The sequence below is a fragment of the Seriola dumerili genome, unplaced genomic scaffold (genome assembly GCF_002260705.1).
Source record: "Seriola dumerili isolate Sdu_G_001 unplaced genomic scaffold, Sdu_1.0 BDQW01000216.1, whole genome shotgun sequence".
Taxonomy (NCBI): domain Eukaryota; kingdom Metazoa; phylum Chordata; class Actinopteri; order Carangiformes; family Carangidae; genus Seriola; species Seriola dumerili.
The window spans coordinates 4835207-4860843 of NW_019174471.1; the positions used below are offsets into that span (position 1 = coordinate 4835207).

General features: G+C 41.6%; 1 protein-coding gene across 1 annotated transcript in view; it reads right to left on the minus strand.

Annotated features, from left to right (window-relative positions):
- col11a1 (collagen type XI alpha 1 chain) overlaps nt 1-25278 on the minus strand; it is a 79550-nt gene extending 54272 nt beyond the window's left edge. Inside the window, exons 1-11 of the mRNA XM_022753999.1 lie at nt 25170-25278; nt 20361-20525; nt 19662-19875; nt 16785-16947; nt 8263-8388; nt 6035-6164; nt 4595-4752; nt 2526-2771; nt 1055-1120; nt 782-823; nt 603-665 (exon numbers count right to left, since the gene is read on the minus strand). Of these exons, the coding sequence (XP_022609720.1) occupies nt 603-665; nt 782-823; nt 1055-1120; nt 2526-2771; nt 4595-4752; nt 6035-6164; nt 8263-8388; nt 16785-16947; nt 19662-19875; nt 20361-20525; nt 25170-25278 (1482 nt within the window). The remainder of the gene's footprint in view (nt 1-602; nt 666-781; nt 824-1054; nt 1121-2525; nt 2772-4594; nt 4753-6034; nt 6165-8262; nt 8389-16784; nt 16948-19661; nt 19876-20360; nt 20526-25169) is intronic.
- Between the last annotated feature and the right edge of the window lie 359 nt (nt 25279-25637).

The following is a 25637-nucleotide window of genomic DNA, read 5'->3' on the forward strand; positions in this document are numbered from 1 at the left end:
TTACAGCTTCACCACATCATGTGAAGCATAAATATTGTTGCTATGGTTACCATTGTTTAATATACTTCCCACACTGATTTGTAATGTTTGAACTGTTATGCTTTGTTTGACATGGTAAAATGGTTCTTTACTGCAGCAGCATATGATTTCATAGATCATTGGCTGTGGTGTCGCATGCTAGCATGGGCAGTAAGCTACTGGGATGAACTCAAGAGACCAAAAATATTAACTGGAATGTCATCATCATTTATTACAACATGCAGCTGAGTGAGGGAGTTCTGTGTAGAAGATTAGTAAGTTTGACATATAACTTACAGAAATATAATTTGACGTTTGATGACTTAACTAGTTAGCGGACCAGCAGGTTGGTGCATTCCTTCAAGGATGTTGGATTATTCATCTTTATTCTACAACATATGCAGCATTTTTCCTATGAAATTAACTGAGGTAAAGTTCCCATGAGGCCATGCTGTGTATATACAGAAGTAGTAGCCATAGCACTAATACAACTCAGTTGCCACATTCTTTGTATTCATTTGTTTTACCTACTATTTGAGTGTTTTTTTGGGATCTCAGATTCAAAGACATAAATAACAACTCACCCTGTCACCAGGATCTCCAGCAGGCCCGGGGGGTCCTTGTAGGCCTGAGGGACCTGGAAGGCCCTAAAAAGACAAAGCTAAGTCAGCAGAGCAGCAGCACGGCGGCTCATTAAACTCTGACTACAATGGTGTATAATTATGCTCAGGTGCAAAACACTGACTTAAATCAATATACTCACAGCTGGGCCAGGAGGTCCTGGTGGTCCTTCAATCAGCATGCCCTTTAAAAAACAAACACTGTTTCACACCACAAATGCTGCCCTACAGTCAAGTTCAGGATGAGTCAACAAATTCAGGGTAAAGAACAAAAGCTGTAAAAGTGTAGTTCAGCAGCTGACTTAATTTCCTTTGGATCAGCTCATTCTGTAAAAACATTTTTTTGATAATAACATGAACTAAAATGACATGATTATATCACTTTAGTATATCAGCATTGACTTTAAGGGCCTTACAGGTTCAATCACAGCCGGCTCGCCCTTTTCTCCCTTCTGGCCGAAGGCTCCTCCAGCACCAGCAACCTGCAGTTACAAAGTGAGCACAGAGGTGACATTCTTCACACAGCAGTTATAGTTCACAGGTGAATGAATAGCAATGATGAGCAATGATGACTGGAGGAGGCAGTTCAGCCGGTGAAAAGAATGTGTGTGAATGCTTGAACAAATTTTACTCAATCAATCAACATCTTACATTCAGTTGTAGCTACTGCAGCTATGTCAGAGGCAGAAAGTGAGTAAAGAATAACACACAGTGAGATGACATTGTGGTACAAAACAGGCAAAATGTTAGTCGTACTGAGAAGGAATAGACCTCTACTCTGTGTGCTTGAAATGGAGCAGTGCTGTCATTGCATTGCCATTGTGCAGTGTGGCTAACAGTGACCAAATAAAACAATAACACCAACAGGTTATTACTGTCATGCAAACCCACAAAATAATGCAACTAGATACATTTATAATAAGAGACATAGTAATAATAATAATGTTCACTCTCACATTCAAGTGAAGTGTCTCCCTTCCTATTCTTTGGGCAACATTGCAAATGATAAGATTTAAATAAATAGCTGAACATGACTGTGGTTTCATTAGAGGTCGTGAATTGGTCCGTCCGTCTCATGTGTTTAGGTGTGTTTTAAGAGTGGAGGTGGAGGAGGTGGGTTGAGATAAGAAGGATTAGGAGGCTGGGTGGGTGTATGTGTAGAGGGGTACTAAAATTTAACGATACCCAAAGGCACACAATCACAACATGGTATGTGATGATGTTCTGACAGAGGGTAAATTTAAACACGACTGGGGCAACAAGAGTTAAACATGGAGACAAAGTAAAGAGAGTGGTGCATGTTAAATATTTATACCAACCAGCTGACAACCTGTGACAAGCTGTGACTGCTGGTAAGTGAAGGCAGAGTTCAAAAGTTTGGGTATGAAAGGGAGTGAGTTACACTGAGTGTGCACTGTGGAGACAGCTTCCTATGAGTTATGGGCTAATTGTATGATATGAAAATGACATGTCACAGACAGGCTGCTAGTTAAGATGGCTGAAAGCTGAGTGGGTGGGAGGGGGCGGCAGGTACTTTGTTGGGTATGTTTGGGCGGGGTGCAGGTTGGGCTGACACACACTGATTGAAGGCTGTGCGTTTAGAGATAAGAACAAAATAATATGTGAGTGTCAATAATTTCTGTGCAGTCTGCCGGAATGGGAGCTACCAAAACACAGGTGCATGCATGGTCCCTGTAACAGCTGTCAATCATTAAATCACCAATCACACATAATGCATTTACTGGCTCCACACTCAATATGTCAATGACATATTTCCCATGCCAAGCAACCATCTAGGAAGACGTGCACTGGAAGACAGAGTGAGTCCCTAACGCGTGCCGTTCATGCACACACCCGTCAGTCGCCAGGTCAGGGCGTGATACTTACGGTGCTCTCAGAAACGTCGGTTTCAGCAGCAACCCCAGGCCCCACCTCATCATCGTAGGCTGCCGTGGGTTTGGGGGGGGCAGTGCCATACTCATCATATGCCCCGTAATCATACAACCTGTTGTCAACCTCCCCCAAGTCATACTCCTTTAGGTCATATTCCTTAAAGTCATATGCTTCCGCACCAGTGTCCAAGTTGTCCACCATTTCTGGGACAGCGGTGGGCTCCGGAGCAATGGGAGCGGCCTCGTAGCCATTAGCACCGACAACATCCTCCTCCACAGCCTTTCAGGTGTTACCCAAGCAAAGAAGGGAGAAGTGATGGTGGGCAACCAAGGAAATAAGGATGTTAGTTAAGCAATTGAGGCAAACAGTCTACTTTAACATGTTATTAAAGCAGACTGCAAATAAATTCAGCAAAAAAAAATTTAAAAAGCAACAGTAACACCTTATTTATTCCTTGTTATCTTAGATGAATGAAGTTAATGGTCCAATACTGTTGTGTGATTGTAGTTTGAATGAATGTAATCTGAATATTTGAATTGATAACATTAAAATCCAAGCAATGAATCCTGTTACTAATTAAGTATCTGCCTTAACAATCCAACACAAACCTACAGCACACCTCAGGAGGAATAAATACAGTGTTACTGTAATTACTGACTCTTACAATCAAAAGTTTGTTATTCATACTTGTCAAGTAGACATGATTTTACCTCAGCCTTCTTTTCTTTCTCCTCATACAGTTATACAGGATGTATACAGTAAACAGTCAGTAAAGAAAGGCTGAAATAAACGTCTGAAATGACACTAGCAGCAATTTGCATCAACATCAAACCAATCATCAGGTTGGAGTAACTGTGCAGATGTACAGAGTGCATCAAGATACAGACAACTAAAATTTTAATTTGTTGGTCAACAAATCTATTTTGATGTTTGGAGCCTCCTGTGTGTTTTCCTGATGCACTCTGTACGTGGGTCAAGTACTACAACCGCCATCACTTGGTACAATTTCTTTTTTTTTTCATTCTAAACTGTGATCACTGCTTTAGCTACAAAATGGATGCAATTACACAGTTATTATTGGCAGCACTCCATCTCGCCCAATTATATATTTAAAATTGCCTGTATAATCACATCCACTTTGTCAAATGCTGCGGTAGATGATGCATGTTCATAGCTGGCTGTGAGGAGATTTGTTGATCATAGTTCGTTTAGTGGTCATTAGCAGAACTAGTGATCAAAACCAGGCCTATGGATGAACAGGGCATATATTGTTGAACAGATAATCTCCAGAATCATTTGCTGTTAATGGACTTGGCTGAGAGAGGCTCTGCCATCGTCAGCTTCTTTTAATCCTGGATGAGGCTGCAGGTCTTGTCAACTCTCCTCTCTTTGTGTGGGTAATAAAGGCAGACAAGCCGGTGTGACTGAGGCAAAATACACTGGCTCTAAAACATATTTCTAGCTCCTGGTGAAGGACCACGTTATTTCACTAAAACCCTTAGTGGTTTCTATTAGTTAGACGGCGACAGTGAATGTCAAAGCCACACATTTCCAGAACAATACTTGCTTCTTTTTAATAATTAGGGTACAGTTCACTGTTACTGTTCTTTTCTCAGTTCTATTATGATCCATTCAGACAGCCTACAGTGTTTTATCTTTAAAGTAACTGCCGTTGCTTCAGCTGAACACTAATGTGTCACGCACTGATTGAGGTTAACTTGCTCACATGCTGGAAACTAACAAAATCTGCAGCCTCAGCCAAAATTGAATGTCGACATAAAGCTACAAACGTCCGCATTACTTTCTAAGAATGCAATGCATCCCTAGAATCCACATGGTGTATGCAGTGGAGCGAGTGGGTTGTAGCTTTCAAACATTTAAAAAAAACTCCCAGTCCACAGCAAAGTCTCAATAAATCAAAAGACACATTCATTCGTTTGAATGGTTGTGTCTTTGTCTTTTCATACCAGATGCTTTCTTGGGTAAAATCTTCCTTGCTCACATTTCCCAAAACACGTAACACTGGCTTTTAACAGTAGATGAGAATGAAGATGAAAAATTACCTCATAGGGTCCACTCGTGGCAAAGGGGGACTGAGTTTGAGTACCATCTACAGTTCCGTAGTCAATGTCTGTATTGTAATCTCCTTCTACATTGTTTAGCTGAGTCATGTCGAAAAAAGGAAAGAAGAATAAAGCGAGGGTTAACACAAAGGCTAAAACTGAGGTTATTTGCTAGGGGTCCTCTCAAGCTAGCTACAGACTGTGCTACATCTACATAAGAGAGGTTAGGGAGCTCTGAGTCTGCCATCAGAGATTTTCCCTTCAGAATTCAGGGTAGGAAGATCTTGATGGGATTTGGTCTTTTCTTAACTTGACGTTTACCCTAAAATTGCCTCTGGGTCGTGCCGGCGCTGTGGCCTGGTAGCCAGGCATCTGTCGTTTCCTCTCAGCGGCAAACTTTTTAGCTGGTGATTTTTTGTTAGCCAAGAACTTTAAGGACTTGGCCTTAGATTTACTGAGGGACTTTCTGGTCCTCTTCTTTTTCATGGAGACACTACGTTTCTTTCTCTGGAAGATCTTGCGGCGACAAAGAACACCAAGACAAACGTGGAACATTCAAAAGTGGAAATTACTTAAAGGCACAGTCTGCAACTTTTGCACAGAGTCTTTATCAAATCCCAACTGTCAGAGCACATGTGCTCCACTTTCCGGTAGCAGCCCGCATACAGTACTTGGTCTGCACAGTATCCTTTCACACGGTCACGGTGTACACCAACTACAAGGGCTGCAAGTGGAATGATGGCCATTTTAACACTGCCTTCAGATTATATGACAGTTGGGTGGAAAGGGTGTTGTACAACAGTTGAGGACTGGGCCTTTCATGTGACACACAGAAGCATTTTTGGGACATACATACTTATCAATCTGGGACTGATGCAAAAACAAAACACAGAGGATTTGCCTTTCAGCAACACTTTAGAGCTACTGCAGTGCAATGAAATAGCAATGGAGGTTAGCTTGCTTTTGCTGCATTTTCCAAAATGTAAAGTGTAATATTGTTGATGTCTCATAATGTACACAAAACCTTTAAAGACATGCTGAAATGCAAAAACACACTCAAAGCAGATGGCATTCCCAGCGAGAGAAGGCAGCAGCCTCTTAAAACAGACACAAGGAGGACTGCCAAACCGAGTATGTTTACATGCACACTCAAGTCCACCTGTGCTGCCTTATTGTGAAGGTCATTATTAGAGACAGCATCACCAGGTCAGGACTCTTTTATTATTGCGCAATCTTTCAATCTAGTGTTGCATATCAAATTTCTGGCTACCTTTGGAGAAACCATTTGAGAGATTTGGAGAGAATATGATCACAAAGCTGATTACTCCCAGAAACGGGAGTACTGGTGTGCACATAAACATAACGCTGAGACACAGACAACACACAGGACAAACTGAGGGATGGGATGGATGACCGAAAAACAGAGACATCACAGGAAACACGTTTTTTTTTCTTTTCTTTTCCTTTTTTCATTTACCTGTGGTTCAGAATACTCATCGGTGGGAATGATGTCTGTTGCTCCCTCAGAGTAATCATAGAACTGAGAGTAATCTAAATCATCAGTAGTGTACTGGAGAGGTTCAGAGAGAGAGAGAGAGAGAGGGAGAGAGAGAGAAGGAAGAGAGGTCTTCGTGTTAGCATTAGCATCAAGGATGCAGAGAGCTCTTTCAGCAAGATGATACATATATTATCATCCTGAGCATGCTGCATGTTCAAAAAGATGAAGTTTGAACAGATTATTTTACATCATTATTTATGGCAAACAATATTAGAATAAAGCGTTGTGGTAACAGTATCATTTAAAAAAAAAAAAACACTTGCATTGGTCAAGAATGGTTAGACACTGAATAATCAGTGCAGCATTAATATTATACACATAGCATCATATGAAATGCCACAAGATGTAATGCGATAATGTATTATAATGTATAATTTATAATATATTATGGCTCATTGATAATGATAATGATAATGAACAAAATCATCATTACCTCCAAACCAATAGCAACTAAATTGGATAATGGTTTTAATATGGTGAACAAACAAGTAAACAAATGCTGAAACAAGCCATGTGGGTCTTTAACTGCAAACATGTAAAAGCAGATGGGATTTTCAAAAGCTCGTAAAACAAAGGAAAACAACAGGGAGACCTCAAAGAAATAATCACCAGCTGCATTTCAGGGATATCGTAATGGAACTTTCTCAGTGCAAGCATGTTAATTATACACTTCAGTAAAAATTAAAGGTTTCTGATTTAAAGAAAGTGTAGCTTCTTTCAGTTGTGTAGTTCTCTACCAGGTAAAAAACAAAGCTATACAATATAATTAAGGGCTTCTGGTCATGAGAGTTTATCACTTCACGCTGCAACTTGGAAGTGAAGTCTGAACATGATATCACGCTTAGCTGGTTAAAAATGATAGGTTATGGTATCTGGCAGCATGTGTGTTCCAAATTATCAAATTAATTCAACATAGTTGGATCTCAGTTAAATTGGCACTGACGTAGCTTCAGGCACCACACTGCACTTTTAGAAGGGGACTATTTTACAGCTGGTCAGTGTCCATGACTGGTTCACCCTGCCCCTTACAATCATCTCAGTGATTTATGGGCAAATATAAAAGAAGGGTTAACTTGTAGCGCTTAACTCTAATGCAGTTGTGTTTAAGTATGTGAGTGGTTAAAATTGATTATAAAGCTACAGACTGTGTCCTTGGCTGGTGCTTGCAAAAATGAGAATTGTAAGTAAGCAGCTGGGGTTAATAGATTTTTACATTGCATCCTTAAGTTTTAAAAAGGCAATTTAGGGACAGAGGAAGAGATTAGACAGACAGAACAGGTATCCCTATCAGCTCCTTTCAATATAACTTCAAAATGAACATTTTACACTGTTGTGTCATACCCATATCAATCAGTGAGAATCGCATCCCTGAGCACTCACACTACCATCTCTTCTCTCTACACTCTCTACTCTCTGCACTACTCATCTGGCCACACCTCCAGTCCAGAGCATTACTGCAGACAGTTTACCTTTACCTACCTACCTGATAGAAGACACCTGAATCAGTGATTGGGGTGTGGCCAGATGTGGACAGTACAGATCCAAGTATATGCTGAAATACTGTTGTGCAGCTTATGTTGTGTTGTCTACATTTGTGGATAAATGAATGTAGATGTACATGTCTGTGTTACTGTCTTGCCAGAACTCAGTATAATAAGCAGACACTCACACAAGTCTGTACTTATAATACCTGATATCTATTTTATGGAAATTCTCCCTATTTATATAATATTTCAACAACTGTGAATTACTCTCTTGTTAGAACATGTACAGGTGCACCAGGATCATTCGGAATTTCCAGTGTAAAACCTGATGTGGATTTCTGAAAAATACCCAGGTAAAAGCCTGTCCTTCTTAAAAAATGTCTCAAGATCTAATAACTTATTTACCAAAACACTACATCCATATATCTGTTTTAATACATTAAAACCCTTTAAACCAGCTGCCTCCTAACTGAGACTAAACATGAGGACACACACTTATCATGTGCAAATAAAACCTGACAACATTAACAGTGAAGCTCATCAATCATCATCCTCCTCTTAGCAGCACCTCAATTGGTGCTCTGTAGAACCCCCACCCTCCACCCCACCCTCCCTGGTTGGCTGACCTCTTCCTCTGGCTCCTGGGCCTGCAGGGAATCACTGTGGGGAGTGTCACAGTCTGGGCTGTAATGTTCACAGTAGTCATATGCCGCTTTGGGATCAGCCACGATCAGAAGTTGTTGGATGTCACCCTGCAGAAAAGAGACAAAGGACATGAGTTAGTTCACTCACTGTTCATGCACAGACTGATTCTCCCGCATGCCAGTTTAAAAGATAAAGAGTCACCATCTGAAAACAATGCTTTAAATCTAAATTATTTACAACTCCTTGAGTTGCCCGGGGTTGATGAAACCTGATCATTAGCTACAGACAGGACAAGGCTTCACAGAGGGTCATGTCTCATCTTGCTCACCCACTCACACACGCTGGGTAAAGTGGCATAAATGTAAATCTTAAATTACACATGCAATCTATTTGGTCCCATACACTTATAGAGTCTGGCAGAGTAAATTCCCCCCTTGTATGATTAAACAGCTTGACACACACCCAACTGAGTCCACGCTCACGCGGTGCAGGGAGTAAACTGAGTTCAGACACTGGGAAAATTATTATAATCAGCTCCAAGGTTTGACTCAGGAAATCAAATAAACATTTGTCATCAGGACACAAGCAACACCTGGCATGTCCATGTGTGCTACAGGAGACCAATTCCATTCTTACTATTAACAATTGGCAAGAACATAATACTGGCTTACATTTCATCACAGACATCATGTCAGTATGAATTTTGGCAGATATACTGTACAATCAGTACATAAAAGACCTGGAAATAGACCAGGAAATAAACTACAACTATTATAATTTCATTTTCAGTAAGTTTTACTCTCCAGCATCTACTGCTATATTTACTACTGCGATATTTCTTATGTTAACATTATAGAATATCCAGCATAACTTTGTTCCAACTCTTTAACAAACAAATTTGGTGAGTTCTTTGCAAAAATGTTATGTAAGTAAAAAAAAAAAAAAAAAAAAACATTTTTTTTTTTTTCCTTTACACTCAAATAACAATATCATTACTGGCCACAAAATCAGTCAAGCGCTGAATCAAACCAAATGTGAAAAGCTTTTAATTTGAAGGCTTAGCCCACAAAACCACATGGTTACTGAAGGTGTCTGGTGCAATTAGTGTCAAGGGGGATTGTGCTAAAATTAAGCCATCTCTAAAAATGTCACATGGAAAAAAAAGGAAACATTATGCAAAAAACCAACAATACATAATGTGTATGTCTAAAATGGCACCCTGGAAAGAGTAAAACCTTCGAAATCCCAGAGAATGGTTTGAGAAAAATCACTCAAACCACAATGTTCTCTCTATGGTTGGGACGGGACACCACAGTACTTGACACCATTCCAGCACTGTCTCGCCTTGTTATCAGTCCTGCAGCCAAAGCACACAGCTCACTGCAAGACAGAGAACATACTGGAGAAAGCATCTGGATTTTTCTTTGGAGTCTGTAATTGGTTGAACCGAGTTCCTGCAGGCTGGTTTTTGAGCCTTTATACACATTGCAAAGACAGCTGAGGGGGGTTCTTGTGAGGTGGGTGAGGTTGGTTAGGATGTTTGGCAGGGGAGTGCACAGAGATGCCTGAGCCCAGAGGTAAAATCCTGATGCACTCAGCAGCAGGAACACTATACGTTGAAGAGCAGAATGGGAGATCGGCAGTGAAAAAATGGGAGAAATGAAGCAGGCTGCAACTTGTTAAGCGAATGTGTATGACTGTGTGTGTTAAAAACTAGATCTATGGACCCTTTACATGTACCTTAGCATAAACATTCATGTGCTAAGGCTTGTCCCATGGGAAACCAAGCAGTGGTGCTTGAAACTTTCTCTGTGTAACCATCCATCAACATCTCGCTGCACAGCTTCAGATGGACAGTCAACAGATTCCTTGCTGGGTGCCTCTAGGTGGGTGGAGAAAGCTACATTCAAGAGGACTTGATTTCTCTGACAAGCTAATGCATTTCTGACACTAATACATGTGAGACCACTGCAACTTCAGACAGGATAACAAGCATCCCGTTCTGCGTCAGCCACTACATCCTCAGGTTTTTGGCCCACTCCTCTGCCTGACAGGTATCTATCCTTATCTTAAAGTGATGACTAATTCCAACCTCCTAATTTGTTGGGCCAGTCATTGCACAGCTGCTCATAGCAAGTTATTATACTGCTGGTATTACATTTTCAGTAGCTGCAGTCGTGGATACTGCAGTGTGATCAGTGTAATTATCTCACTCCTACTGTCTGAAAACTTCCCAACAACTGAGCTGCAAGTTCTAACTGTCTGTTATATGTTAATGTTTGTAGCATTTTAGCAATTAAAGTGAGCTAGGCCAGAAGACACATGAACAACACAACGCATTTTGGTGAATAATTCTCAAATAAGTTTTCAGTTTTTGAACCTGCAAAACAGGCAGGGGACAGCACTAAACCTGGGTGCCAAGTCAGGAAAGGCCTCAGCTGAGGTGTGTGTGTGTGTGTGTGTGTGTGTGTGTGTGTGTGTGTGTGTGTGTGTGTGTGTGTGTGTGTGTGTGTGTGTGTGTGTGTGTTTGGGAAGGCTTGACAGAGAAAAAGAGATCAAGCCTTGCCCTGACTCAAGTTGACATGTATTACCTCATGTGTCACCCTAAGACCAACACTGAACGGTTGAACCTTGCCTAGAGTCAGCTCTAATTAGTCCATGTCTGAGAGCCACCCGTCTGCACACAAATAGGCTGTGGAGACACAGTGTTCAACCCCACCCCCCCCATCAGGGCAGCACAACCAGGACACTTTGGACTATTTCAGAGGAGGACATAAGCAACATGACAGATACATTCACAGTAAATGCGCATGGAAACAAGAGAAGACAATGATTAGCTATTGTACAGTAGGTGTGCCTCTGAATGCAAAACAGGTCCCAACAAGCACATGGGTTTAAAGGATGAGAAAAACAACACTGAAGAGCACTTATAACACAATATGAGTCCAATGATCATCTATATCTACTTGTCAGTGCAACTTCTATTCTGTGCAACATTAACCTGTCTTTCCAAGAAGAGCGAGTTCACAAGCCCCAGAGAAGGCAAGTGAGAAACTGATGTCAACTCAGCAAGGGAACACCAAGAAGCATCCAGAAACAGACAGGCAGGGCTTTAGTGAGAGCAGCTGGGATGGTAAAAGATGTTTTGTGCTGGGAAACACCTGGGGAGAGTTATGCCGAGGCTCTGGGCCTGTCTTCCATTGTGGACTGCTGAGATAAAAGCCTCTGGCAACTTGGAGCAAAGCCAGGGCTCCAAAATATGCCCCTCCTGCCTACAGCACAGCACAGAAACAGGCCCACGAGGCTGCGTGTTAATGACTGCCGTGTCAGAGGTCAACGAGAAGAGAGACGCTGAAAAGAGAGAAGCGGGTCAAAATCAACAGCTGAGACTTGTGAATCCTTGTACTCCATTTATTACTCAATACCTGCTATATCCACTGTTCCGTTATTCTTGGTCGTGTTCACCTTTGATGGGAACTCGAAGTGTTTAAATGCATCATTAACATTTGAAAAACATGCAAGTGCATGACAGTTCTCAACATACTGAGGATGGTATTCAGCAATAATGTGAAAACAACAAAACAAGACAAGAATGTATGCAATGGTATGATATTAAACTATGTATGTGATTTCTGAAGATATTTTATAAATTTTTTGCTAATCAAGACTAAATGTGATATGGTACGTGCTGCTCAGTGATGCTGCGCAAACAGAGAAATAAAACCAGGGAAATAAAAGCACTGGTTGACTGTACAGAGCTCATAATGCCATACAACATCTTTTTCTAAATGCACTACCACCTTGACCTCATCCTGACCGCAAAGCACCATGGGATATAAATATACACGGACGGGGTCAAAGGTTAAAGTGGTGCAAGGAGTTTGACTTCCCCAGAGTAGCTGCATGAAGACAACATCCATGTTGTGAGTGTTTAGTTTTGCTCTTGTGTCTTTTCTCTACTTGAATCCTATGTCATGTTGCAATTAGAGGCTGAGTGCAGGGCACCACCGGCCAAATCAAAACACAAGTAGTCGTCACCACCAGCCCTTTGACATACCTTTGCCCGGGGGAACATGCCTCTATTCCAACCATTGCTAACTGTAATTAGACAGCCCCACACAACAATTAGCCACTCCCCCAAAGTACATACAGTACAGTGGCTCTGAACAGAGAAGAACCAAGAAAAGGCACAAGGGGCCTGCACCCTGGACAGCTGTAGGGTCGAGCCTACAAAACATGACATTGAAGGACTAAGGCAAAAGGGCATTTTTACAGTACAGTAGCCCACTGCTCTGAATACAGCAACAGCAATTTATAATGCAGTGGAGTGACAGATCCAACCACAGTAGAGTAACTTGGATGTAAGTGAAATTAATAAAAATGTACAGAATAATTGTTACAGTACTTGTTTATTGTAAAAGGTAGCTTTAAAGTGGGTGGAATGTTATTTGAATGTAAATCCTGTTGGCAGTAAAAAGGAAAAAAAAACTAGTCTGGAAATGTATTGTCTTGTTCCATCTGTAATAAGCAAAAAAACACTATATGTTTTGTTTGTTTGGTTTTTGTTTTAACCGTTAGCAATCCAGGCTAGCTGAGCTGCTAAACAAAATCCATCACAAACCAATGGTGCATCTTCTGACAATATTGCCACATGACATACAACACCTCAGCACCACAGAGTCCTTCAGCTGAGACAAACTGAGCTCTGATGAGTGTTTTCTACCCAGGAATAGAAGGAATGGGCAGGTATGTATATGTGTGCTCAATTCAGACAGGTAATGTCAGCCAGGCATGAATAGACACTCTCATGGCTCTGGCACGATAGGGAGGCCTCAGGATGGGGAGGGTGGAGAGGGAGGAGGAGGGGGGTGAGCAGGGGAGGATATGCAGGGAGGGGAGGAGATGAGGAAATGAGGAAGGCCTGACGGGGCAATGAAAGACTCCCATTCATCTAAACCAGATCCCTTTGCGACGGTGGTCGCCCCCAACCTAGGGCAGGTATGGCATGAATAGACGTTTATTAAAAATGCAGGTCAACTTGTGAAAACGAATGTCAGAGTTTGAATAACGGAGCAAAGGGTTGTAATGTTTTATTATTATTAAACTTATTATTAAATCTGCTCTTAGAAATCAAAAGCTCACCTACCAAAGTGGTTCAGACGGCGAATAAAAACTGTAAATTAATATTCACTACTAAGCGCCATCTACAATATTTCTTACATTTCTCTACTTTTCTTATACATAATTCATACTCTAATAAAATTAAATATAGTGACTAATCAAAATAACAAGAGGAGGTCTGACAGAGTACCTGCTCATGTGCAACATTTCCTGGGCATAATGTACCTCTCAGCAAAACTGACTTTACGCACACATTTATTTTCTCATTCTAACCACAGGCTTGAATGCACAAGGCCGAGGTATTTCCTTCCCCTGTATATCCCAGCATGCATCAGTCCCTGTGGATCTCTGAGGAGAGCAGGGACAGAGAACAGACAGGAGACCTGTTCCAAAAACCACACAGAGACGACCCTGTTAGCTGACTTATGGCTCCTATTTTCAGCACTTCCACTGGCCAAACTCTGACTTTCATACACGGGCTCGTTTCAGTGTCCTCCCAGAAATATAATCACAACTGACAGGAGATGTGAAAGCAAATGTGTTTATAATTTTGCAGCTAAAAAACAAGAGTTGGTGGATCTTCATTGTTAAGTGAAATGACAGTAATCTCATTCAGTCAACAATCAGATATCGACAACATCCATCCTGCCAACTGATTTCATATTTTCCTGATGGTGAAAATTAAAAATCAAACAAAAAAAAAAAGTAACATCATACTGATATAGTATGATGAAGTATAGTATGAGGTTTAAAAAAAAAAAAAAAAGCAAAATCAGTGCTTCTTTCTTAATTTTACAGATATTTCTTTCATCTGGTCTGATATATGATGATAATATCCATCTTTGTATTTAACTCAACTTCATCAGTAAACACCTGCCTGTGTCATAATTGAAATAGCCATAGTCTAGCTCTAAGTCAGACTGGGCAAATAAAGCAAGAGAAAAGTATAAAATAAAAAAACTATTGCACACACACACACAGAATGGCCTCACACATTCAGGACCCTCTATCCCCTTGGCAATGACAAGGCATGCCCAAAAAAGTATACCTTTAAAACAACAGCAGCAGCGACAGTCATTCAGACATGGCATCAGAATAATGACGAGTCATTCCTGCTTCCTGTAAGCAAACCAGCACTCTCTCACAAGCAAACACAGCCCCCATGCAGCCTCTCAGTGACCTTAAATTCCAGCCACAGACCATCAGTGTTGTGACAATTCAGCCATTGTCTGTCATTATTTACATGCCATGCCAGCATCCACCTCTGGATGAACTGTGCCTTGCTGAATGAGGAGGTGGTAACATACCCCAAATCCCAGAGGGAGGGTCCCCCTTATGAATTGAAATTTTGAGGCTGAAAGATGCAGACTTGAATTTTTATGAATTTTCTCAGTTATTTGGTATTGAGAAACAGTCTGGGTCTAAACTTTGGCTTTATTGTCACTGTATTTGGCGACACAGTGAGAATTCTAGACTTTCCCAGCAGCATATGAACTACACATAACAGAAATGACTAAAACTCAATAACTGCCAAATGCCACTTGCCTTATGATAAAATCTATAAAAATAAATTTTGATTACTAGAAATATTACATTTTTCTTTTTTGTTGGTGTATTAAAAGCAACATAAAGATTTCAGTAACAAGCACAAGTTTAACAATGTTTCCAAAAAACACTGTTTACATGCAATAACTTTTAAAAGCAGATTCACGTCAGTGTTGACCACATACAATGTGGAAGAGCTAGTGGGTGACTGTAGTATAGTTTTATCTTTGTCAAACAAGGTCTCTTCTATCATGGTTGCTGACTCTGCTGGAGTCACAGTGAATGGTTTGGGCATCTGTGGCACCTCAAGCCTTCCAACTGACCTGCTCTACCATGAGCAAGTCTAACATTTATTGAAATGAAAAGGAAAAATACAGCATAACTGCTATTGCACTTTCCACTTGATAGTAACAGCCAGACAGTAAAAGCTGACAACTTTTTAGCCAAAAGCAGGGATTGAAAAACTGTCAATCCAAAACAATATGGCTGCCTCATCAAGTTAGAAATCGATTAATTGCTAGGTCACTTCAACCACTTCACTTGTAGACCATCGGTTAATCCAACAGAACATTTCCACAAGGCCAGTTATATTTTTGGTAAACCTCAACAATGTGAAGCTCCATCAGTGGCCAGAAAAAGTGGCTCCTGTGGCACCAAGCTCTAATTATGAGGTAAAGAGAAACTTCACCACAGCACCTGAGATGTCTAAGTAGTTACCAAAATAAAAACTCAAACAAACCAGCAATACTATTATACAAAAGGTGGCCAAATTTAACTGCTTACACGTGGTTAAGTCCAAATCACAACATATCACAAAGTGCAGTCACCACGTGCCTTGGCCTTTGAATAACATCCCAGTTATTCTAGACACCATCATATCACTGTATATCCACTGTCAGTGTCTGCTGGGACCGTTTGGGTCAATGGATGAGTAGCTGGACCTCAACTGATGCGCGGATGAGCTGCTGAGGTGAGAAACATTTCTACACATCCAAATCATAGTATCAGGTTTCCATGTGCCCCAGTTTCCAACACTATGATGTCATTTTTACAAACAATCTTCAACAATTTAACGACACAGTAAGAGCAAACAATAGAAAAAACAACCACAGAAATCCTCTATCTGAAGTCACTCTTCATTTTTCTCTCTGTATTTAGTGCTTGCTTCCAAACTATGTTGACTGTGATTCTGAAACCATACTATGCGCCTGTCTGACATCTACATATAATCTGAGCTTCTCAACAGCACACTGACCAAGTTACTCATGTGGCCAAGCAGGAGGTCCAAAACAAGCTGAAAACTCGTTCTGCACCATCACTGAACTACACTACAGCAGCAGAAGCAAAATAAAAGGCCTCAGATATCTCAGATCTGTGTTTGATATCTAGGTGAAGGTCCTCATAAAATCTAAAGAATTGAAGACCTCCAGATTTTTTCTGGTCTCTATCATCTCCACATTCCTTTTTGACAGCATCACTGGGGGCTGAGGCTGCCTTGATGGGACTTAAACCCCCTAAGTCAAAGCACTTGAAGCAACATTTGGCAGAGAGGGAATCTGGACACACAGTAAATACCATTATTTTGAATGAAGAGATGTATACAAAGTGTCAAAGGGTCACTAAAAGAAAAACTGCATAATATACAATGAGTTCAATTCACAACAACACTACTTGTTGGGCAAAATTTCAGTCACACATAATTAAACATTGCTACAGTGTTCTTACAGTTCTGATAAATGTGGCAAAAAAGTAATCTAGCAATGTATGCAGCTCATCCTTGCTCATAGAAACAGTTCACAATGGATATATTCACACAATCCACCACTGAACACTTTACCTGGAAAACCTCCTCATCCAGGATCCTGGTGCCGAACACGGTAATGCCATTGGTGTCGATGGAAGCATGGTCACTCCTGGGGAGAGGCTTGATGATCTTCTTCTTACAGTCTACAATGACAGTGACTGTCTTCTTCTCCACACTGATAGCCACACGGTGCCACCTGGTCAAGGACACAACAAGGAGAGGTGAGCAATCAAAGAGGAGTCCTTGACTGTTTAAGAGATTACGTTTGTCCTTTCATCCAGTGGCGCATCAGAAGGACTTTACTACAATGGCACAGAGCTGGAAGAGTTAATCCTATTTAAAATCGTTTCCAGCAATTCAGGCATTTAAATGAAATATAACACTTACAACAAAGTACATGTTACATTGCAAGTGTAGGATAATTACTAAAAGTAGAGCCTGATGTCATATAAAAAGTCAGTAAAATTAATAACGTAACAGTAACATAACATAACATAACCTTATCAGCACTTCTAATAGGATTATAATCCGCCTTTTATACATGACAAAACACTTCACGGTAAAAGAAACTCAGAAGGTTCTGTCACATGACGGGGCTTATTACAGAAGAAAATGCTTGAAGAGACATGAGCGACGTAGTTATGAATGATATATTTCAATCAACAACACCCATAGATGCAAAGGATTAATCAGGGTCACACGTGAGTCTGACACCTCCCTCGCCTCTGGACCGTTTGCCACTGCACTTATGGACTATTGCATACCAGGCAGCAGTGGACCACATTCTTGCCCCCACACTTTGGCCCTGTTTAACACGGGATTACACTCATTAAACTCCAAACTTAATCCTCCTTCTGGGTTACTCGGCATGACAGACATGGTGAACATTGTGGAAAGTGTGTGTCAGGATCCAGGAAGGCCTGCCTTGCCAGAGCAGGAGACACACAGTCAAAACATTGTTCTGAGGTGGAAGATGAGACCTGGCACCACTGTAGCTCAAGATGGCAGTATGAGAGGCGTGTATCAGAGGTACAGATGTACAGTATATCTGATATCATATTCATTTCACTGAATGGTAAACGCTGATATCAGAGGAGGAAAAATGCCCAGTTCCTTTGAACACAGCTCTATCATAGGGACACATTCCAGGGCAGGCAGTGAACAAAGCTTAGAGGAAAATAAGCATGCAACACCCGGTGGGCTTAGCGATACAGCAGGAAGGATTACTTGTCACTTTATATGGCGGAAAAGCAAATGCTAACTTCAATGGGTTTAAAAAATACATCAAACTTTTGAAGTGCATTATGATCCGAAGTAGAAGAATAACATTGTATTTTAAAAGGAAAATGTGTGAAGGATCTTTTCAAAATTTTTTTTAAAGAGCTTAAATAACAGACGAACACTGTAACAGCTCACTTGAAATCCTCCCATTCCCTTTAAAGAAAGGGATAATGCTCTTTTTCACTCCATCAATGTCATCATTGTGCCTGTCTTTTCAAGCTTGGCGTATGGTTCTTAGTAACAATGAACACATCCACAGGGATTGCAGACTGTACGAAGCCTGAACTGTGGTCACTGAAGATTTAGACAAGGAGCTAGAGCTGGACAGCATCCAGACCAAGAAGTGTTAAAAATCCTCTACAGAGAACATTGCCCTTTAGAGAGTGGGTCACAAAAACTACAAACTGGACAAAACAGCCAACAAGACTAACACAAAGCTGGCTGGGACTGTAAATGCTTTCTCTTTGTTGCAACCTGCACATAAAGCAGATTTATTGCTGACATGATATTTTTAAAGGATTTACCAAGCTTCCTTCTATCGTAATAACTGAACACACTAGATCTCATCTTGAACCCATTTAAGGGCAGAAAAATATCGTGACCGGGTTATGACTTCCTTTAAAAGTTCAAAAAACAAATCAAGTGAAAAAAAAATTAATAACACTGTAAAACACTGTACAATACTATTTCAAATGATGCATTTTCCCAGCTGCCTATCTGTTTATTTATTCCCCTCTGCCCCTGCACACAGGCTCATGTCAGCTAAGCTGAAGCTCTGGGTGAGAATGCAGGGATTTCTGAACCTGGGAGCAGATAATCAGGTTTATGCTAAAAGGATAGGAGCACTGATTCTGGTTGGGTGAGGTAATCCAAAGGGGTAAAAAGCAAGTTTAGGACTGCCTCTTTCCCCTCCTTCCTTTCCTCCCTCTCTAAAATAACAGAGGCAGTGAGTTCATGGATGAGGTCAGGTTGCCCATAGCAGTCCCTGCTGTGCCCCAATAATCCAGTGTCTCCCTGTCTCTGACCTGTCTCTGTGCCCACGGACCCCTGATGAGATGGATAATCCGGTGATGAGCACCTGTGGTGCAACAATGGGAAGATCTGGGTTGTTTTCTTGCTTTTATCAAGAGGAACGAGTCAGTGGAAATCAGAAAATGTCGGCTTGTTTGAATGTTTTAGCTTAGTCACTCCACTCCACCTCTCATAAGAATGATTGTTTCACTCCAGTAATCCATCAATCACTGATCGCAAAATATATGATCAAATTAGAAGACTACTGACAGAACATCTGTCTTGCAGTAACTGTATCACTTACAATACAATACATATATACATGTACATACATGTATATGCTGGGTGACTTTCTATCATGTCATTCAGTGCTACAAAGAGGCATAGCCTGAATGGGCTGGTCAAGTTTTAAGTACTATGACATTAGAGTGTAATATGATCCTTTGTGCGCCTATAGCATTTCAAACACAGACCGTCAGTCACCTACCAGGACTTCACTCCCCTCCCTGCGTGTTACAGCAGCCTTTCCTTCTCAATCAGCTTCAACTGTGACTCTGAGGGTGCGTGGGTGTGTTTGAGTATGTGACTACATGAGTGCACGTCTGAGATTTGACGTACTTTCCGTCAGCAAGGTTGAGAGTAGGGAACAGGGGGTAGTCCTCTGGGGCTGGTTTACCAGTCTGATCCTCATACAGGAAGACAGGTGAGCGTCCCACTTCCACGCCCAGCTGCTGGACCCCCTGCTCGTTGTAAATTGACAGCAAGAAGGACTGGAGGCCGGACTTGGGGCGCACTGTGGTCAGGATGGAGAAGTCCTCAGGAAAAACACCTCCTGAAAAGAAGGAAGAGTGGACGAGGTGAATGGGTTAGAGTTATTGTGACAGAGGACCCCCCCAACATGACTGACTAGTTAAAGCTGTACTATTATATAATATTTATATTTAATATATATATTTATACTACCAATTCACTTTAATGCAACTAGACCACACCAACCTCACTGATGTAAATAACACTCTAATGATGAGACTTAAAGTCATTTCGTAAATACTTTTATATCTCTTCTTTTTAACCTTGCTTAGTGTAGCGTAGAAAATTACAAAGCATACTCGATTAAGTTCTCTATGTGAGAATACAAGAATACAACAGCATTGTACATCCAGCTTGGAGCTATGGAAACAAGATACATGGATACATTTGTTGGAAATGTTATGTTCCTTGTGTGTATAGGCTTGATTTTTGTTCTGTAGGTTTTGCTCAGTCTTTCACGAAAACAATCATAGCAGTCATTAGGTTAGGCTAAGGGGTTGCGCTTACCAGGGAATAACTGCGTGGTGGGGGCACTGATCTGGACCTGCTTGGCAACTCTGTAAGCTGAGTCCGGCTTTGATGCTCTTCGGTTTGTGCAAAATCCTGATGTTTTCGTCACTCCTTCGGGGTAATTTTGAAATTCTAATACTTTTAGGACATCCACTGGTTCTTCTGTTCAGGAAGCAAAAAAAAAACATCAGTTAGGCCATGGTACTGCATTCTGTAGGCAACATTTGGATAAAGGTATGCTTGGTTCATCACCATGATCAGCACATCAGTTCATTCAGTTGATTATGTGGTAGGCTTTCAACATTTAAATACATTTATGTATCCTCATTCTGTTCTGGTAAATAAACACAGGCAGTAACAGAGCCACTGTATGATTCTTATTAAATTAAATATGAACAAATGTTGCATTAATAGGCAAAATTCGGTTTCTATTCAAATTCTGATGGTCAAGTGTGGTGGTACCTTTCTCTCTCAACATTACATGATTGCACTGATTTCATTGCAGGTCAGAAAGGACAGGGAAACCCAGCTTTCCTCATCATGACCATCACAGTACTGATTGTTGTTTCCCTGTGTCATCAAAATGACACTAGGACACATTTGTCTCAGTGTCATTGATACTATATACCCTATTCTCACCGGAGGTCACATCAAACAGAGTTTGACGTTAAATAATATTTTACACAACAATATTCCCCCACAAGATAAGACAGGAAGTGCTGCCATGCCGTAGCTCTACAGGCTCATCTGACAGCAAATGTCTCCATCAAGGCCAAACAAAGAGTATAATGAACAATGTGCCAACGGAGATCTAGTTCTGTAACACCTGGATAGGTTTACCTTGATAAGGCTCACCAGAGGCTCTCTGGGTTTTCCATTCTCTTCATTCTGATGCACTTTACATAAAGGAGCCTGTGTGGCCTGATGCTGTCCATAGAGACCCATGTCAGTATAAAACCTTAGCTTGGTGAACATGACTGGGGAGAGACTAAAGTGCTGCAGTATACTGAGCCTCTGTTACATTTCAGTGTCATATATTAAAATAAAATCAGTGCTCACTCCGCTCCACAGAGCATACCAACATCTGACTAATAAAGGCAACACAATGGCAGACTGTTCAGTATCACTAATCTAGTTTAGTAGGGTAAATAATCATGCCAAGGTGTCTGAAAGCATCAGCAAGTCTTTTCTGGTGGCCCTAAAGCCACTGTTTTGGTTGGCATGTAGAGGTCTAAAAGTTTCTTTAACATTTTGATACAAGGGGTCTTAAAAAATGTCTGATGTTGCTCTCTGGTCAACATTCCAGCTGTGGCAGGGAGAAGCAATTATGATTAAACTTCTGTTTGGTCACACTACTCAGACCAATTCATTTCATAATGAAGGCATAGAGAGCTGATCTGCTTCAACTCAGCTCAGAATAACTGAGTGCCTCACTGTCAACCCAGCACCCAACTCTTTCCCATTAAGCAAAATTATACAAAGACCTCAGCAAAGTGTTGCTCCGTCAGAAGAGTAAAGTCAACTTGGCGTTTTTTGTAGGTTGTGAGGCTGAACCAGCTACTTACTTTGGAGAGTGAACTGAGGACCTCATTGTGAGATCCAGCAGCGCTGCTTTCAGTTCAAACTCCAGGACTCATATGTTCCAGATGTGGCAATTTGGCCAGGCTACGACCCTCGCACAGAGGTGCTGAGAAAACGTCAATACTGGCCAATCCATTAAGGTGGCCAAATGAGTGTGCACAGGTTTTAAAAGAGTTCATGTGATGAGCTGGTGTGACTTTGCCCTCAGGGCTATGCAAACAGGACAAATAGTTACCAGCAGAACTCAGGTGGCGTGGAAGGACGGACCTTCCTAAGTCTGGAGGAGAGAGAAAATTCTACCTAACCCTAAACATAGTCAAGACCGCCTCTATCGCTCAGTTACTGGATCATCCAAATATCATTATGCAAATTGCAGGAGCATTAAAGAGGAGGAGCAGTATGACATATTACCATAAAACATAGATCAACTAATTTGATATCATCTCCGTCATGTTCGTAGGTGATGTAACCAGTGTGTTCCAAGAGATAACACCATTCTGAGGACAGGGGCCAAAATACATCCTCAGCTCATCCTTGATCACATAGTGTGTAAAACATGAGCGCACTGATATCATGCACCCCCTCCTGCTGTGTCATCATCCACCTTTACATCTTTACAGAAAGGTGAAATTGGTTACATTAGTAAACGGAGGAGGACCTTTTCACCTGCAGCTCCCTGAGACTCTAATAATATCTTCAGCCAGAATGTCTCTCTCTCTCTCCATACCCCTCCCCCCCCCCCCCCCCCCCCCCCCCTTTTAACTTTCACCATGCTGCCGGCTAAAACAAGACGGCTTTATACTAGTGTCATTCCAAGGAAACTTCATGGAGACCTACCCAGTTTTTCAAAGCATTTCTCTCTCTCCTCCCCCCACAACCCCCAACCTTGTATTTACTCTCATTTACTGTTTTTACCGTATTCCCTCCATATGAATATCAGAGCATGTCATCACATAGTGCTTAAAACTCTAACTACAAACATGTCATTGAAAAAGAGATCTCCTGAAAGCCACTGTTATCATTCAGAATTTGTTTGAATTTGAGTTTAAATTTGCAGGTAAGGCAAAATTTTGGTGTCACACAGGTTGTGGCTTTGTATGGAAGCAGAAAAGCTTTATCTCCAAATGATCCAACAGTGACTATAAATATGTGACAGTTTCAGCAGGACAAAGGTCCGGCAAGCAGCTGATTAACTGATGTTCCTGGTTGAGCATATTAGGAAGAGGACTCTGAAAATGCTAGCTTTGTCTGCTGGAATGCACATCTGAGCCTGCGCCCCGGGGGCTGAGAAAACGTGTCTGTACACTGCTAGATGGAGAGGGCACCCTGCAGAAACAGCCCCGACTGCCATAAAGAGCTCAGGAGAAACTGACTGAGACCCTGGAACACAGAGCCTGCAGCACAGTGATTAAGATTAAAAAAGATGCAGGAGTTGATGAGCTTGGAAAGGTGAGATTTTTCAATCTGAAGTATGATTCTAGTCTGGTATCTTCTGAGCAGCTTGCAATCCTACCTGGCAACAAACAACTGTAAAAAGTGGAATGTGAAGTGGATACATGAATAAAAAGTGAAAAAGTAAATAAATTTATTTGTGAACTATAAACTGCAACTGCTTTGAAATTCCATTAACAACAACTTATTTGTGTTTTCTTGCTTTAACTTTGGTTAAAAGGTTTGAGACATCTAAACACCATGTGCCAAAACTTTCCGAAACCCACAGCATAAACTCAAACTATATAAATCTTATCTTTGAAAAACAAGGCTCAATTTCGATCCTGCAAAAACATCTTTCTAGAGATAAAAGATGTTTCCTAAACATCCACCTGTATTTGTGTGCAACAATTACTCCTTACAGATTTGTCTATAGGATGAGATGTGAGGCCTGTGTAATCCTGAACCCTGTGACTTGTGGCTATTATGGCTGCAGGGTAGGCCCATATGCAGGCCTGCTCTTTGAAGGCTCTGAAATCATAGGGAAGTGCAACAAGGACCATCATCAAATAACTGCTCACTACTTAGAGGGGAAGCATTCCCACCGCTCACACAACACAGCGCTGTCCTGCCGTTGACCAAACAACTGAGCTCAAAGTTGAGAGGAAGAGATGGGCACCAGGGAGGGAGGAGTGGGGGAAGGGGGTGGGGGGGCATTTTGGGCTTCAGTGTGGACCAGGGCACTGTGGAGATAGGGTGAACCTGCCTGACCACTTAGCCCCCTGTAGACACACAGGGGCTTTGCGCTCTGCACTGACAGCTTAGAGATCCACTTAGGCCTTTGCATAAATGTACTTCACAGCTACATATTTATTATCAGACTAAAGCTGCTGCCTAGCAACCTTCAATTGTGCATTTACCTATCAATCTATCTATGGACACTCCTCCACTTCAGGTGTAGGATTATGAAGAGACTTCTTCTTTTCTGAGTGAACTGACAACCAGGTCAACATTAAAAATATATATAATTTACAGCTAAACTCAATATCACACAACATCCCTTCTGCCCGACAAAAACATCAGATCATCATATTAATAGGAGCCACATCGTGGTTTCAACATTTGTAAGTAACATGTACACCAGCTTAAGTCCAGCGTCCGACAAATGTCCAGTGCCATCTGGCTGAAGAAATCCACCCTGCTAACCGTGTCCACATCCACCTAGCGGACCACAGTTCAAACAAAGAGCTTCTTCTCAGCCTAAGAGAATCTTAAAAAGCGGGGAACGCTGCTCTGTCGTCCTGATCTCAGTAAGCACATACCAGCGGCTTAGGATGAATTTCATTAACCGTGTTTCATCTTCGGGGCGGACGCTTTCCATTCATGCGTCAAAGTAGCCCGCGGTAAAACTCTGTGTTAATGAATACGGTGTTTTGGCCGACAAAATGTGTGCACCTCAAGCAATTACCCCTGAGAGCATGTACGGTCTAAATTGCCTCTGGAATAGGGTTTTACCGTCCACTTCACCACAGTAGTGAGCAGGGAAGTTTTACTGAACCTAAGCTTTTTGTTTGGAGGCTCAATCATACAGGTATATGGAGAATTCTTGCCTTAATGTAATTACAGGGGAAACACTTATAATTGACTATGAAGCAAACATGACGCTGTGTCCAGGTAAATCAGTTAATCCCCCAATCTCCATCATCAGTTACCGAGTTTTCCAGCCGGTCGCCGCTCCGTCCCCTTTCGGCCAGAAAAAGTTCATTAGAGAAGTTTGGTCTCTAATATTCTTACCTGCTCTGACATTAGCAGCCTGTAGAACCAGGATTAAAGTGATGAATGCGGTTACAGTGGAATCCATAAGCCACCTTTTCGTTTTCCACCTTGTGGACCACCTTTGCATCTCCATGGTCGGGCGCCCACAAGTGAATAAAACTTTTGGGCGACTTCAGGTGATTTTTTATGACGTCCCTTCCACAATCCCAAATGACGATGGAAACTGTCCTACAAAAAAGCCATATGTGAGGAGTTTTAGCCTCTTCTCTCAGCCACAACGAGGCCCCCGATCTTCCTTCCCAGTGCCCAGCCTTCACAGTGAAGGTAATCGGGCTTTAACCAAAAGGCACAGAGTGCAGTCGGTACACTTGGTGCGTCCACGGACAGGAGGGCTGGGCAAACTCCACAAACCAGAGCCACGATTACAGGGGAATGACAAGGGAACCAGCCCCCGATTAGCAAATCACGGGGCTGGAAATTCTCCTT